General features: G+C 43.0%; 1 protein-coding gene across 1 annotated transcript in view; it reads left to right on the forward strand.

The window, feature by feature from the left end:
- Positions 1-4,232: 4,232 nt before the first annotated feature.
- The window catches only part of LOC128358992 (voltage-dependent calcium channel subunit alpha-2/delta-4-like), a 99,716-nt gene continuing 87,604 nt past the window's right edge, over positions 4,233-16,344 (forward strand). The window contains exons 1-2 of the mRNA XM_053319397.1: positions 4,233-4,291; positions 6,239-6,638. Of these exons, the coding sequence (XP_053175372.1) occupies positions 4,233-4,291; positions 6,239-6,638 (459 nt within the window). The remainder of the gene's footprint in view (positions 4,292-6,238; positions 6,639-16,344) is intronic.

Consider the following 16,344-nt stretch of genomic DNA (forward strand, 5'->3'; position numbering starts at 1 on the left):
GCTGAGAGGAGCGAGGGAGAGCACTTCCTGTAAAGGTCCCGCCTCCAGAAACGGGGCTTAATGTCTGTGGTTAGTGAGTGTACAGATAGTAAATGATGCAGAGCAAGCATAATAAACATGACAGTGTGACATATTGGTTACTTCCATAACTTAAGTTGAAGTAGTTCTCTTATTTTGCACAGACAGTGTTAACATGTGTAAAGCCATGTTGCATTTATGTTTGCATCCAGTGGAGCTTCACAATAAAATGAGGCATAATGTGTTAATGCCACAATAGCAGATATGTGATGTTGTGATCTAACAGTTTTGGTGTAAAAAGCCTGAATATATTGATATCAGAAATTAAGAGTTGGGGAATATCGGATATCGGCAGAAAAGTCAATATCGAGCATCCCTAATTTTATCCACTGATTCATTTTCAGAGAGTCTATGTTCTTAAATTCCTGCTCTGCTTCTTGTTTTATTTGCTGTTGCTGGCAGTTAGTGTCTCCCCTCCTCAGACCTCAGGATGTAGAATTCATCATGGTGCACATGCTGAAACATGATCTCCGCCCGTTCCTGGGGCCTCCCTCTCCTCCCTCGCCCCCCTCGCCACTCAGCGTTTATGGCGAGCGTGCTACAGTTTCAGGCTAGACGGCTCTTTACTGCAGCCTGAGCATTCCTCTGCTTTTGTCACAGCCACGCTCCACGCTGCCTCGCTGCCTCGCTGCACGCTGACGGAGGAAACAGACGAAGAAGAAGAAGAAGGAGGAAGAGGAAGAGGAGGAAGCTGCAGGATGTTAACCCTCCTGTTGTCCTCGAGTCAAGGAAGGAAGGGAGGAAGAAGGAAAGAAAGGAGGGAGGAGGAAGGAAAGGAGGAAGAAGGAAGGGAAGAGGGAGGAGGAAGGAAGGGGGGGGAGGAGGAAAGGAAAGAAAGAGAGAAGGGGGGGAGGAAGGAAAGAAGGAAGGGAGAGAGGAAAGGAATGAAGGTAAGGAGGGAGGGAGGGAGAGAGGGAGGGATGGAGGGAGGAGAGAGGAATGAAGGACAGAAAGAAGGAAGGAAGGAAGGACAGAAGGAAGGAAGGAGAGAGGAATGAATGACAGAAAGAAGGAAGGAAGGAGAGAGGAATGAATGACAGAAAGAAGGAAGGAAGGAAGGACAGAAGGAAGGAAGGAGAGAGGAATGAAGGACAGAAAGAAGGAAGGAAGGAGAGAGGAATGAAGGACAGAAAGAAGGAAGGAAGGACAAAAAGAAGGAAGGAAGGAAGGAACAGTCAAAACAGACGGGGTCAGGGTTAAGAGCTGGATCAGACTCGGGGTTTGGGGGTGTCGGTTTCCATGACGGCGGAAACATTCTTCCATCATGTAAAAGCTTATAAACAGATCAGCTGACTCGTCCAAGCCGCCGAGCGAAGAGACGAAGGAGGGAGAGAGGAAAGGAAGGAATTAAAGGAGGGAGGAGGAAGGGAGAGAGGAAAGGAAGGGAGTACAGAAGGAAGGAAGGAAGGCGAGAGGAAGGAAAGAAGGGAGGAAGGAAGGAAGGAAGGAGGGACGGCGAGAGGAAGGAAAGAAGGGAGGAAGGAAGGAAGGAGGGACTGCGAGAGGAAGGAAGGAAGGAAGGAAGGCGAGAGGAAGGACAGAAGGGAGGAAGGAAGGAAGGAAAGGAGGGAGGAAGGACAGAAGGAAAGGAGGGAGGAGGAAGGAAAGGAGGAAGAAGGAAGGGAAGAGAGGAAGGAAGGAAGGAAAGAAGGACAGAAGGAAGGAAGGAGAGAGGAAGGAATGACAGAAAGAAGGAAGGAAGGAAGGAGAGAGGAAGGAATGACAGAAAGAAGGAAGGAAGGAGAGAGGAATGAAGGACAGAAAGAAGGAAGGAAGGAGAGACGAAGGAAGGACAGAAAGAAGGAAGGAAGGAGAGAGGAAGGAAGGACAGAAAGAAGGAAGGAAGGAGAGAGGAAGGAAGGACAGAAAGAAGGAAGGAAGGAAGGAACAGTCAAAACAGACGGGGTCAGGGTTAAGAGCTGGATCAGACTCGGGGTTCGGGGGGTGTCGGTTTCCATGACGGCGGAAACATTCTTCCATCATGTAAAAGCTTATAAACAGATCAGCTGACTCGTCCAAGCCGCCGAGCGAAGAGACGAAGGAGGGAGAGAGGAAAGGAAGGAATTAAAGGAGGGAGGAGGAAGGGAGAGAGGAAAGGAAGGGAGTACAGAAGGAAGGAAGGAAGGCGAGAGGAAGGAAAGAAGGGAGGAAGGAAGGAAGGAAGGAGGGACGGCGAGAGGAAGGAAAGAAGGGAGGAAGGAAGGAAGGAGGGACGGCGAGAGGAAGGAAGGAAGGAAGGAAGGCGAGAGGAAGGACAGAAGGGAGGAAGGAAGGAAGGAAAGGAGGGGAGGAAGGACAGAAGGAAAGGAGGGGAGGAGGAAGGAAAGGAGGAAGAAGGAAGGGAAGAGAGGAAGGAAGGAAGGAAAGAAGGACAGAAGGAAGGAAGGAGAGAGGAAGGAATGACAGAAAGAAGGAAGGAAGGAAGGAGAGAGGAAGGAATGACAGAAAGAAGGAAGGAAGGAGAGAGGAATGAAGGACAGAAAGAAGGAAGGAAGGAGAGACGAAGGAAGGACAGAAAGAAGGAAGGAAGGAGAGAGGAAGGAAGGACAGAAAGAAGGAAGGAAGGAGAGAGGAAGGAAGGACAGAAAGAAGGAAGGAAGGAAGGAACAGTCAAAACAGACGGGGTCAGGGTTAAGAGCTGGATCAGACTCGGGGTTCGGGGTGTCGGTTTCCATGACGGCGGAAACATTCTTCCATCATGTAAAAGCTTATAAACAGATCAGCTGACTCGTCCAAGCCGCCTGCAGACGATGATCCTCCTTATGGTTTTATATCTTATTTTAAGGCCGTGAACTTCCTGCAGATCTGTCAGCAGCTCACATTTTATTATTAGGATCAGGTCATTAAAAACAGACAGGAAGGAAGGAGAGAGGAAGGACAGAAGGGAGGGAGGAAGGAAGGAAGGAAGGAAAGGAGGAAGAAGGAAGGGAAGAGAGAGGAAGGAAGGAAGGGAGGGAGGGAGGCTGGGAGGGAGGCTGGGAGTGAGGAGGAAAGGAAAGAAAGAGAGAAGGAGGGAGGAAGGGAGGCGAGAGGAAGGAAAGAAGGAGGAAGGAAAGGAGGAAGAAGGACGGGAGGCGAGAGGAAGGAAAGAAGGGAGGAAGGAAGGAAGGAAGGCGAGAGGAAGGACAGAAGGGAGGAAGGAAGGAAGGAAAGGAGGGAGGAGGAAGGAAAGGAGGGAGGAAGGACACAAGGAAAGGAGAGAGGAGGAAGGGAAGAGAGGAAGGAAGGAAGGAAAGGAGGGAGGAGGAAGGAAAGGAGGAAGAAGGAAGGGAAGAGAGGAAGGAAGGAAGGAAAGGAGGGAGGAGGAAGGAGAGAGGAATGAAGGACAGAAAGAAGGAAGGAAAGAGAGAGGAAGGAATGACAGAAGGAAGGAAGGAAGGAGAGAGGAACACGTGTCACAGACTTCAGGCTGAATTTAGGAGAAATGTGTTTAAAAAGATGCACGGAAACATCACGGAAATAAAAATAAAAATGTGATTTATTTATAAAACCTGCTGCTGAAAGGTCAAAGGTCAAAGATTTTTTATTTTTTTTTAAACTCTATTTATTTTACTTTTTTTGTTTTACATCAGGGAGTTCAAACATGCGGCCCGTGGGCCAGATCCGGCCCGCCGAGGGGTCCAATCCGGCCCACTTTCCTTATTCCTCCTTTCCTTCCATCTTCCCTTCCTTCCTTCTTTCCTTCCTTTCTGTCTTCTTTTCCTTCCTTCCTTCCTTCCTTCCTGTCTTCTTTTTCTTCCTTCCTTCCTTCCTTCCATCTGTCCTTCATTCCTCCCTTCCTTCTTTCCTGTCTTCTTTTTTTTCCTTCCTTCCTTCCTTCCTTCCTTCCTTCCTTCCTTCCCTCCATCTTTTTAATGATCCGGCCCACATGAGATCAGATTGGTCTGTATGTGGCCCTTGAATGAAAACGAGTTTGACTCCTCTGCACTATATTATCAATAATCAATAATCATGAATTTAGTTTTATTGCACATTTACAGGATAAGGTTTTAATCATTAGCTGGATAATCAGCAGTTTGGTTGAGTTTAAGTTTAAGTTTAGTTTAATATTTTTATGTGTGTGTGTGTGTGTGTGTGTGTGTGTGTGTGTGTGTTATGATGAAGATGACATCCAGCTCTGCTCCTGTGTGAGTGACGTGTGGATGGAAGTAACCATGGTAACGTCTCTAAGTGTCAAACAGGAAGCAGCCTGGGAGGTTTCGGAGGTTCGGAGGTGAGATGAATCCTGATTGCAGCAATTCAGAGACGCAGTGTTTCCTACAGTATGAGACCAACTCACAGTCTAATACACACACACACACACACACACACACACACGTAAGATATACACACAATATCAGCTGTTTATTATATAACACTGAGAGTAGATTAAATGTATTATACAGTTTTATTAACCTTCCTGTCGTCCTCCCGGGTCAAATTGACCCCGTCTGTTTTGACTGTTCCTTGTTTCCTTCCTTCCTTCTTTACTTCCTTCCTTCCTTCCTTCTGTCCTTCTTTCCTTCCTTCTGTCTTTCTTTCCTTCCCTCCTTCCTTCCTTCCTTCTTTCCTCCCTCCCTCCCTTCCCTCCCTTCCATCCTTCCTCCCTTCCTTCCTTCCTTCCCTTCCATCCTTCCTTCCTTCTTCCTCTCTTCTGTCTTTCTTTCCTTCCCTCCTTCCTTCCTTCTTTCCTCCCTCCCTTCCCTCCCTCCTTCCATCCTTCCTTCCTTCCTTCTTCCTTCCTTCCTTCCTCCCTTGACTCGAGGACAACAGGAGGGTTAAAGGCTAAATCTTGTCAATAAATCTCATATTTTGGATCCAAACCAACAATAAACTGATTATAAATATAGTGTGTGTATCATAAAAGTCACATAAAGTCACTTCTATTAAATCATCATATAAATATCACTGCATACAAATAGCATTTATAACACATCGCTGTCATATAAAAAGGATTAACCTCAATAAACCTTCATGTAGAAGGAGGGAGGGAGAAAGGAAGGAAGGAAGGGAGGGAGGAAGGAAAGAAGGAGGGACACATCGCTGTCATATAAAAAGGATTAACCTCAATAAACCTTCATGTTTGGATCCAAACCAACAATGAACTGGTCTACTCACTAAGTATTAAAGTCTGATGTATCTTTATATAACCCTCCTGTTGTCCTCGAGTCAGGATGGAAAGGAGGGAGGAAGGAAGGAATGAAGGAGGGAGGAAGGAAGGAGGGAGGGAGGGAGGGGAAGGAAAGGAAGGACGGATGGAGGAAAGAACTAAGGAAGGAAAGTAGGGGGGAGGAAAGAAAGAGAGGAGGGAGGAAGGAAGGGAAGAAAGAGAGGAAGGAAGGGGGACGGAGGAGGGAAAGAAGGAAGGGAGGAGAGAAGGAGGGAGGGAGGAAGGACAGATGGAAGGAAGGAAGGACGGAGGAAGGAAAGAAGGAAGGGAGGAGGGAAGGAGTGAGGGAGGAAGGACAGATGGAAGGAAGGAAAGGAAGGATGGAGGAAGGAAAGAAGGAAGGGAGGAGAGAAGGAGGGAGGGAGGAAGGACAGATGGAAGGAAGGAAAGGAAGGAAGGACGGAGGAAATAAGGAACAAGGCAGGGAGGAAGGAAGGAGGGAGGGAGGGAAGAAGAAAGGAAGGAAGGAAAGAAGGAAGGATGGAAGGAAGGAGAGGGAGGAAGGAAAGGAAGGAAGGATGGAGGAAAGAACTAAAGAAGGAAAGTAGGGGGGAGGAAAGAAAGAGAGGAGGGAGGAAGGAAGGGAAGAAAGAAGGACGGAAGGGGGCCGGAGGAGGGAAAGAAGGAAGGGAGGAGAGAAGGAGGGAGGGAGGAAGGAAGGGAAGAAAGAAGGAAGGAAGGAAGGACGGAGGAAGGAAAGAAGGAAGGGAGGAGAGAAGGAGGGAGGGAGGAAGGACAGATGGAAGGAAGGAAGGAAGGACGGAGGAAGGAAAGAAGGAAGGGAGGAGAGAAGGAGGGAGGGAGGAAGGACAGATGGAAGGAAGGAAAGGAAGGACGGAGGAAATAAGGAACGAGGGGGGGAGAAAGGAAAAGAGGAAGGGAAGAAAGAAGGCAGGGAGGAAAGAAAGGAAGGAAGGAAAGAAGGAAGGAAGGAAGGAAGGATATTTTGGGATTTGGGATCAAAGGATTGTTCGTATCGATTGTGTTAACGTCGTCGTCTTGTGTCTGAAGACTTTTTCTAACCACTTCAGGAATGTTTAGTTTGGTCCAACTGTCGACGCTCGGCTCATCAAATGGTCCGGCGGAGGCGTTGATGGTCGACGGGTACTTCACCATTTGCACCGGACAAGAATGTAGCAGAGTGTGTGTGGACCACCAGGACGGAGAGGACACCTCTGAGCCATCGTTAGGGTCTGACATCTACACACAGAGAGAGAGACCGGTCCTGGATCTGAGGCTGTGTATCAGCTGCTGGCCCTGTCAGAGCCACCGGACACCCAACCCCGGACCCCCCAACCCCAAACCCCCCCCCCCCTTTCTACGGGAGCTCAGCTGGACTCCAGAGGGGGACGCAGGGAATCAAACGCCCGGTGCTGAAGGTAAACACGGAGCTGCTGTGATCTTAGCTGAGGTCTGCTGGAGTCCTGCAGGGCCGAGCTGGAGGAGGGGGGGGGTGGGGGGGGGGCAGGGACCAAACCTGACCTGCCACCAAACTGGACACCATGAAACCAGCTGAAGGGACACAAACAGAGCTACAGCTAACAAGAGTCTCAACTATCCATAATCAATCATTCTTTAGTACAATTAGCCTGCAGCTAAACTAGCTAACTGTATATAAAGTAGTGTAAACTAGCTAACTGTGTATAAAGTAGTGTAAACTAGCTAACTGTATATAAAGTAGCGTAAACTAGCTAACTGTATATAAAGTATATAAACTAGCTAACTGTATATAAAGTAGTATAAACTAGCTAACTGTATATAAAGTAGTATAAACTAGCTAACTGTATATAAAGTAGCGTAAACTAGCTAACTGTATATAAAGTAGTATAAACTAGCTAACTGTATATAAAGTAGTGTAAACTAGCTAACTGTATATAAAGTAGTATAAACTAGCTAACTGTGTATAAAGTAGTGTAAACTAGCTAACTGTATATAAAGTAGCGTAAACTAGCTAACTGTATATAAAGTATATAAACTAGCTAACTGTATATAAAGTAGTATAAACTAGCTAACTGTATATAAAGTAGCGTAAACTAGCTAACTGTATATAAAGTAGTATAAACTAGCTAACTGTATATAAAGTAGTGTAAACTAGCTAACTGTATATAAAGTAGTATAAACTAGCTAACTGTATATAAAGTAGTGTAAACTAGCTAACTGTATATAAAGTAGTATAAACTAGCTAACTGTATATAAAGTAGTATAAACTAGCTAACTGTATATAAAGTAGTATAAACTAGCTAACTGTATATAAAGTAGTATAAACTAGCTAACTGTATATAAAGTAGTATAAACTAGCTAACTGTATATAAAGTAGTATAAACTAGCTAACTGTATATAAAGTAGTGTAAACTAGCTAACTGTATATAAAGTAGTATAAACTAGCTAACTGTATATAAAGTAGTGTAAACTAGCTAACTGTATATAAAGTAGTATAAACTAGCTAACTGTATATAAAGTAGTATAAACTAGCTAACTGTATATAAAGTAGTATAAACTAGCTAACTGTATATAAAGTAGTGTAAACTAGCTAACTGTATATAAAGTAGTGTAAACTAGCTCCACCTCCAGCAGCTACATCAGTAACATGCTGCTCTAACACTGATGCTTCACTATTAATAATCTAATGATGTCATATATAATAATATATCACTACTTTTACTGTAATACTGCATACTACATCACTATAATACTGCAGTACTTTTACTGTAATACTGCATACTACATCACTCATAATACTGCAGTACTTTTACTGTAATACTGCATACTACATCACTCATAATACTGCAGTACTTTTACTGTAATACTGCATACTACATCACTCATAATACTGCAGTACTTTTACTGTAATACTGCATACTACATCACTATAATACTGCAGTACTTTTACTGTAATACTGCATACTACATCACTCATAATACTGCAGTACTTTTACTGTAATACTGCATACTACATCACTATAATACTGCAATACTTTTGCTGTAATACTGCATACTACATCACTATAATACTGCAGTACTTTTACTGTAATACTGCATACTAACTATAATACTGCAGTACTTTTACTGTAATACTGCATACTACATCACTATAATACTGCAGTACTTTTACTGTAATACTGCATACTACATCACTATAATACTGCAGTACTTTTACTGTAATACTGCATACTACATCACTCATAATACTGCAGTACTTTTACTGTAATACTGCATACTACATCACTATAATACTGCAGTACTGTTACTGTAATACTGCATACTACATCACTATAATACTGCAGTACTTTTACTGTAATACTGCATACTACATCACTCATAATACTGCAGTACTTTTACTGTAATACTGCATACTACATCACTATAATACTGCAGTACTTTTACTGTAATACTGCATACTACATCACTATAATACTGCAGTACTTTTACTGTAATACTGCATACTACATCACTATAATACTGCAGTACTTTTACTATAATACTGCATACTACATCACTCATAATACTGCAGTACTTTACTGTAATACTGCATACTACATCACTATAATACTGCAGTACTTTTACTGTAATACTGCATACTACATCACTATAATACTGCAGTACTTTTACTGTAATACTGCATACTACATCACTCATAATACTGCAGTACTTTTACTGTAATACTGCATACTACATCACTATAATACTGCAATACTTTTGCTGTAATACTGCATACTACATCACTATAATACTGCAGTACTTTTACTGTAATACTGCATACTAACTATAATACTGCAGTACTTTTACTGTAATACTGCATACTACATCACTATAATACTGCAGTACTTTTACTGTAATACTGCATACTACATCACTATAATACTGCAGTACTTTTACTGTAATACTGCATACTACATCACTCATAATACTGCAGTACTTTTACTGTAATACTGCATACTACATCACTATAATACTGCAGTACTGTTACTGTAATACTGCATACTACATCACTATAATACTGCAGTACTTTTACTGTAATACTGCATACTACATCACTCATAATACTGCAGTACTTTTACTGTAATACTGCATACTACATCACTATAATACTGCAGTACTTTTACTGTAATACTGCATACTACATCACTATAATACTGCAGTACTTTTACTGTAATACTGCATACTACATCACTATAATACTGCAGTACTTTTACTATAATACTGCATACTACATCACTCATAATACTGCAGTACTTTACTGTAATACTGCATACTACATCACTATAATACTGCAGTACTTTTACTGTAATACTGCATACTACATCACTCATAATACTGCAGTACTTTTACTGTAATACTGCATACTACATCACTATAATACTGCAATACTTTTGCTGTAATACTGCATACTACATCACTATAATACTGCAGTACTTTTACTGTAATACTGCATACTAACTATAATACTGCAGTACTTTTACTGTAATACTGCATACTACATCACTATAATACTGCAGTACTTTTACTGTAATACTGCATACTACATCACTATAATACTGCAGTACTTTTACTGTAATACTGCATACTACATCACTCATAATACTGCAGTACTTTTACTGTAATACTGCATACTACATCACTATAATACTGCAGTACTGTTACTGTAATACTGCATACTACATCACTATAATACTGCAGTACTTTTACTGTAATACTGCATACTACATCACTCATAATACTGCAGTACTTTTACTGTAATACTGCATACTACATCACTATAATACTGCAGTACTTTTACTGTAATACTGCATACTACATCACTATAATACTGCAGTACTTTTACTGTAATACTGCATACTACATCACTATAATACTGCAGTACTTTTACTATAATACTGCATACTACATCACTCATAATACTGCAGTACTTTACTGTAATACTGCATACTACATCACTATAATACTGCAGTACTTTTACTGTAATACTGCATACTACATCACTATAATACTGCAGTACTTTTACTGTAATACTGCATACTACATCACTCATAATACTGCAGTACTTTTACTGTAATACTGCATACTACATCACTATAATACTGCAATACTTTTGCTGTAATACTGCATACTACATCACTATAATACTGCAGTACTTTTACTGTAATACTGCATACTAACTATAATACTGCAGTACTTTTACTGTAATACTGCATACTACATCACTATAATACTGCAGTACTTTTACTGTAATACTGCATACTACATCACTATAATACTGCAGTACTTTTACTGTAATACTGCATACTACATCACTCATAATACTGCAGTACTTTTACTGTAATACTGCATACTACATCACTATAATACTGCAGTACTGTTACTGTAATACTGCATACTACATCACTATAATACTGCAGTACTTTTACTGTAATACTGCATACTACATCACTCATAATACTGCAGTACTTTTACTGTAATACTGCATACTACATCACTATAATACTGCAGTACTTTTACTGTAATACTGCATACTACATCACTATAATACTGCAGTACTTTTACTGTAATACTGCATACTACATCACTATAATACTGCAGTACTTTTACTATAATACTGCATACTACATCACTCATAATACTGCAGTACTTTACTGTAATACTGCATACTACATCACTATAATACTGCAGTACTTTTACTGTAATACTGCATACTACATCACTATAATACTGCAGTACTTTTACTGTAATACTGCATACTACATCACTATAATACTGCAGTACTTTTACTGTAATACTGCATACTACATCACTATAATACTGCAGTATTTTTACTGTAATACTGCATACTACATCACTATAATACTGCAGTACTTTTACTGTAATATGATTTTTCATGCAGGACTTTTACTTGTAATAGAGTACTTTTACATTCCAGTAGTGTGTGTGTGTGTGTGTGTGTGTGTGTGTGTGTGTGTGTGTGTGATGACCGCGAGCTGAAAGGTGAAAACGTGGTTGTTGTGTTTTAAAGTGTGAAGAGCAGCAGCAGCAGTGAAGCTCTGAGTGTGTTGACTCAGTGTGTGTGTGTGTGTGTGTGTGTGTGTGTGTGTGTGTGTGGAGGCTCCTCAGGCCTGCAGGTTAAAGGGTGACGGACCACACAGAGAGGCCGGCCACTTCATGACCACACACACACACACACACACACACACACACACACACACACACACACACACACACACACACACACACACACACACACACACACACACACACACACACACAGACAGACACAGAGGTACGTGCAGTGTAATGTGAGTCTCATTAGTCTGTGAAGGATTACTGTGATCTGCTCTCTGCTCATCACGACGTTAACTGCTGTTTAACACACGACCAGCAGAGTGTGTTTACTGCTACCTGTGTGTTAAACTCATCACACACACACACACACACACACACAGACACACACACACACACACACACACAGACTGACAGACATCCACTACTCTTAAATATGATGTTTTTTTAAAGTATAGATAGTTGATATTTAACCCTTAAACAGACAACGTGCACCAGGAGATACAGACTCTTCAACCTTCCTGTCGTCCTCCCGGGTCAAATTGACTGTTCCTTCTTTCCTCCCTTACTTCCTTCCTTTTTTTTCAACCCTTCCTTCCTTCCTTTCTTCTATCCTCCTTCCCTTCCTTCCTCCCTCCTTCCTTTCCTTCCTTCCCCCTCCTTTTCTTCCTTCTTCCTCCTTTCTTCCCTCCTTCCTTTCCTTCCTCCCTCCTTCCTTTCCTTCCTTCTTCCCTCCTTTCATTCCTACCTTCCTTCCTCCCTCCTTCCTTTTCTTCCTTCTTCCTCCTTTCCTTCCTTCTTCCTCCCTTCCTTCCCTTCCTTCCTCCCTCCTTTCCTTCCATCTTTCCTTCCTTCCTTCCTTCCTTCCTCCCTCCTTTCCTTCTTTCTTCCCTCCTTTCCCTCCTTTCTTCCTTCCTTCCTTCCTTCCTTCCTTACTTTAGGTGCAAATGACATAACTAGTAAGGATTTTTTACATCTAATTTTCCACTCCTGTCTGTTTAAACAACCACCTTAACCAATCATGCCCCCATGGAGGAAAGTAAGGAGAGAAGGAAGGGTGGAAGGGTGGAAGGAAGGAAGGAAGGAAGGAAGGAAACCATGGAGGAAGGGTGGAAGGAAGGAAGGAAACCATGGAGGAAAGTAAGGACAGAAGGAAAGGTAGAAGGGTGGAAGGAAGGAAGGAAGGAAGGAAGGAAGGAAACCATGAAGGAAAGTAAGGAGAGAAGGAAGGGTGGAAGGAAGGAAGGAAACCATGGAGGAAAGTAAGGAGAGAAGGAAGGGTGGAAGGAAGGAAGGAAACCATGGAGGAAAGTAAGGAGAGAAGGAAGGGTGGAAGGGTGGAAGGAAGGAAGGAAGGAAGGAAGGAAACCATGGAGGAAAGTAAGGAGAGAAGGAAGGGTGGAAGGGTGGAAGGAAACCATGGAGGAAAGTAAGGAGAGAAGGAAGGGTGGAAAGAAGGAAGGAAACCATGGAGGAAAGAAAGGAGAGAAGGAAGGGTGGAAGGAAGGAAAGAAACCATGGAGGAAAGAAAGAAAGGAGAGAAGGAAGGGTGGAAGGAAGGAAGGAAACCATGGAGGAAGGGTGGAAGGAAGGGTGGAAGGAAGGAAAGAAGGAAACCATGGAGGAAAGTAAGGAGAGAAGGAAGGGTGGAAGGAAGGAAGGAAACCATGAAGGAAAGTAAGGAGAGAAGGAAGGGTGGAAGGAAGGAAAGAAACCATGGAGGAAAGTAAGGAGAGAAGGAAGGGTGGAAGGAAGGAAGGAAACCATGAAGGAAAGTAAGGAGAGAAGGAAGGGTGGAAGGAAGGAAGGAAACCATGGAGGAAAGTAAGGAGAGAAGGAAGGGTGGAAGGGTGGAAGGAAGGAAGGAAGGAAACCATGGAGGAAAGTAAGGAGAGAAGGAAGGGTGGAAAGAAGGAAGGAAACCATGGAGAAAAGTAAGGAGAGAAGGAAGGGTGGAAGGAAGGAAGGAAACCATGGAGGAAAGTAAGGAGAGAAGGAAGGGTGGAAGGAAGGAAGGAAACCATGGAGGAAAGTAAGGAGAGAAGGAAGGGTGGAAAGAAGGAAGGAAACCATGGAGGAAAGTAAGGAGAGAAGGAAGGGTGGAAGGAAGGAAAGAAGGAAACCATGGAGGAAAGTAAGGAGAGAAGGAAGGGTGGAAAGAAGGAAGGAAACCATGGAGGAAAGTAAGGAGAGAAGGAAGGGTGGAAAGAAGGAAGGAAACCATGGAGGAAAGTAAGGAGAGAAGGAAGGGTGGAAGGAAGGAAGGAAACCATGGAGGAAAGAAAGGAGAGAAGGAAGGGTGGAAGGAAGGAAGGAAACCATGGAGGAAAGTAAGGAGAGAAGGAAGAGTCTGTATCTCCTGCTGCACGCTGCCTGTTAAAGGGTTAAAGTAAGGAGAGAAGGTAGGGTGGAAGGAAGGAAGGAAACCATGGAGGAAAGTAAGGAGAGAAGGAAGAGTCTGTATCTCCTGCTGCACGCTGCCTGTTAAAGGGTTAAAGTTTAGATAGTTGATATTTCAGTGACCCGTGCTGTGAGGGGACAGCTGTTGCTCGGTTGTTGAAAGGTTCGAGCGGTTAATTGTAGAGTTGATGGTTTGATCTCTGACTGCTTCTGTTCACAAGTGCGAGACCTTGAACCCCAAAATTGCTCCTGATGTATGAAGATTGTGTCTCTTTATACTGTCTGAGATGAAAGCTTTGGATCTCACTGTGAGACTCTTCCACCAGCAGCAGGTTTGGACCAAATGCAGCCTGAAGCTAATTTATCCTATGAGCCACGACTTTAAATAAACCAATCAGATATAAATCCTACAATCCATGGACCAAAAAGAGGGAGGTGAAACCCAAAGATAGATGATGTGTCTCTGCTCAATTTTTTTTTTCTATTTCCACCATGATCAGACAGATAGGAAGGAATGATAGGACACAGGAATCATGGGCAAGAGAGAGCGAGAGAGAGAGAAAGAGAGAGAGAGAGAGAGAGAGAGAGAGAGAGAGAGAGAGAGAGAGAGAGAGAGAGAGAGAGAGAGAGAGAGAGAAGAGAGAGAGAGAGAGAGAGAGAGAGAGAGACTCTGTGCTTTTAAACAGCTCGTCTTCAAAGTAGGTTTACAGGGAGGACGACACGAGACACACACACACACACACCTCCCTGCAACACACACACACAAACACACACACACACACACACCCCAACTTGGACAAAGATACAACAAAGTTTTATTTTAAAAGACACAATAATATTCTTCACACACACACACACACACAGAGATAGACACACATACACACACACACACACAGATAGACACACACACACACACACACACACACACACACTGTCATCATGCTGAGTCTTTTAAAGCATCTTTGGTTTCACTCTGTGATCTTACAGCATCACACACGCGCCCTTTAAAACAGACCAAACACACACACACACACACACACACACACACACACACACACACACACACACACACACACAAACACACTCCCCTGCTGTCCCTGCAGGTAACACACACACACACACACACACACACTCCCCTGCTGTCCCTGCAGGTAACACACACACACACACACACACACACACACACACACACACACACACTCCCTTGCTGTCCCTGCAGGTAGATCTGACTGTGTATCAGCCTCTCAGTGTTTTCTATACGTTAGTTAGTCGTTAGCTATGAACCGCTTCCTCTCTGCTACACATCACTTCCTCTCTGCTACACATCACTTCTTACAATAACTTTACATTAAACCTGTTATGTTTTAAAATGTCCCTTTCACAGCAGTCATTTCAGCTCTGTTTACACTTTATCGGGTTAACTAGTTCACTATGTCTCTATACAAGTCAATGGAGAATTCACCAACTTCTCACTTGATTTCTAACCTCAGTAAACGTTTTCAAAATGTGTTTATGGTCTCAATCGCTAGTTTAAAGCCTTCTTCAATGCAGTATGATGTTCATTTGGGACATTTTGGCCTCCCTGATTTTATATGTGACGATAAAGCAGGGTATGCATTAGGGCGTGGCTACGTCCTGATTGACAGGTTGATTGACCAATGTCCTCCAGATCCAGCCCTCGTAACCATAGCAACCTCCCCGCTCCGCCCATGACTCCACCTCATGCCCATATAAGTAGAATCCATGTTTTTATTTTTCCCAGCATGCACCTGAAATTTTCAAGATGGCGCTGCCTAGATTAGAAACTATTGGCTTCCGAGCAGCAGTCCACAAACCAATGGGTGACGTCACGGATGTTACGTCCATTTCTTTTATACAGTCTATGGTTTGGACATAGTCTTAATTCAAACACTAACTTACATACAGTCACTGCTGCATTAGTATAAACCCGCCCCTGCTGCTGTAGAGGTAGAAATACATTCAGAGCACACTACTACTACTACTACAGTCTACAGTTAGCCAGTTAGCTGAGTTAGCACTACTACTACTACGAGCCCAGGAGCAGTTTCCGTCTCACAATCTGCCGTCGACTCCCCAAATCTCTGTTTTTCTCTGTTTACGTGCAAACGTGCAAACAGAGTTTTCCAAAATGTCCACTCTGGCCGGAGTTTTTAAAAAGCTTCGTTTTCAGGGGCGAATTCTCCATTTGCGTCTAAACGGAGGGTGCAAACGATGGTTAATGTCTCTGTTTTCAAAAATAACCGTACGTATAAACGGGGCCTACTACTACTACAGTTAGCCAGTTAGCCGAGTTAGCCGCCGAGCTAGCAGCTGAGTTAGCAGCAGAAAACTCTCAGATGTAGCGTCCATGTTTCTGGTAGAGGGTGACTTTGATTGACAGGTGACACTTGGTAGGGGGCGGGGCTTCAGCGGACTCGGAGGCCACGCCCACAGTGTTTGGGAGCAGAGAAAGAGGCTGATTTTTACACAACTTTGAAGTCTAATTTCATATATTTGGCGATTTTTTTTAATCATTCAAATTTGGCAGGGTGGTTAACAACACACTTTTCTGTGGTATGTCAAACTCAGAACACATATTTATTCTTACTTTACACGGACTTTAACATTGAAGGATGGAAGGGAGGAAGAAGGAAGGATCCTTCTTC

Source organism: Scomber japonicus, chromosome 5 (assembly GCF_027409825.1).
Source record: "Scomber japonicus isolate fScoJap1 chromosome 5, fScoJap1.pri, whole genome shotgun sequence".
Lineage (NCBI taxonomy): Eukaryota > Metazoa > Chordata > Actinopteri > Scombriformes > Scombridae > Scomber > Scomber japonicus.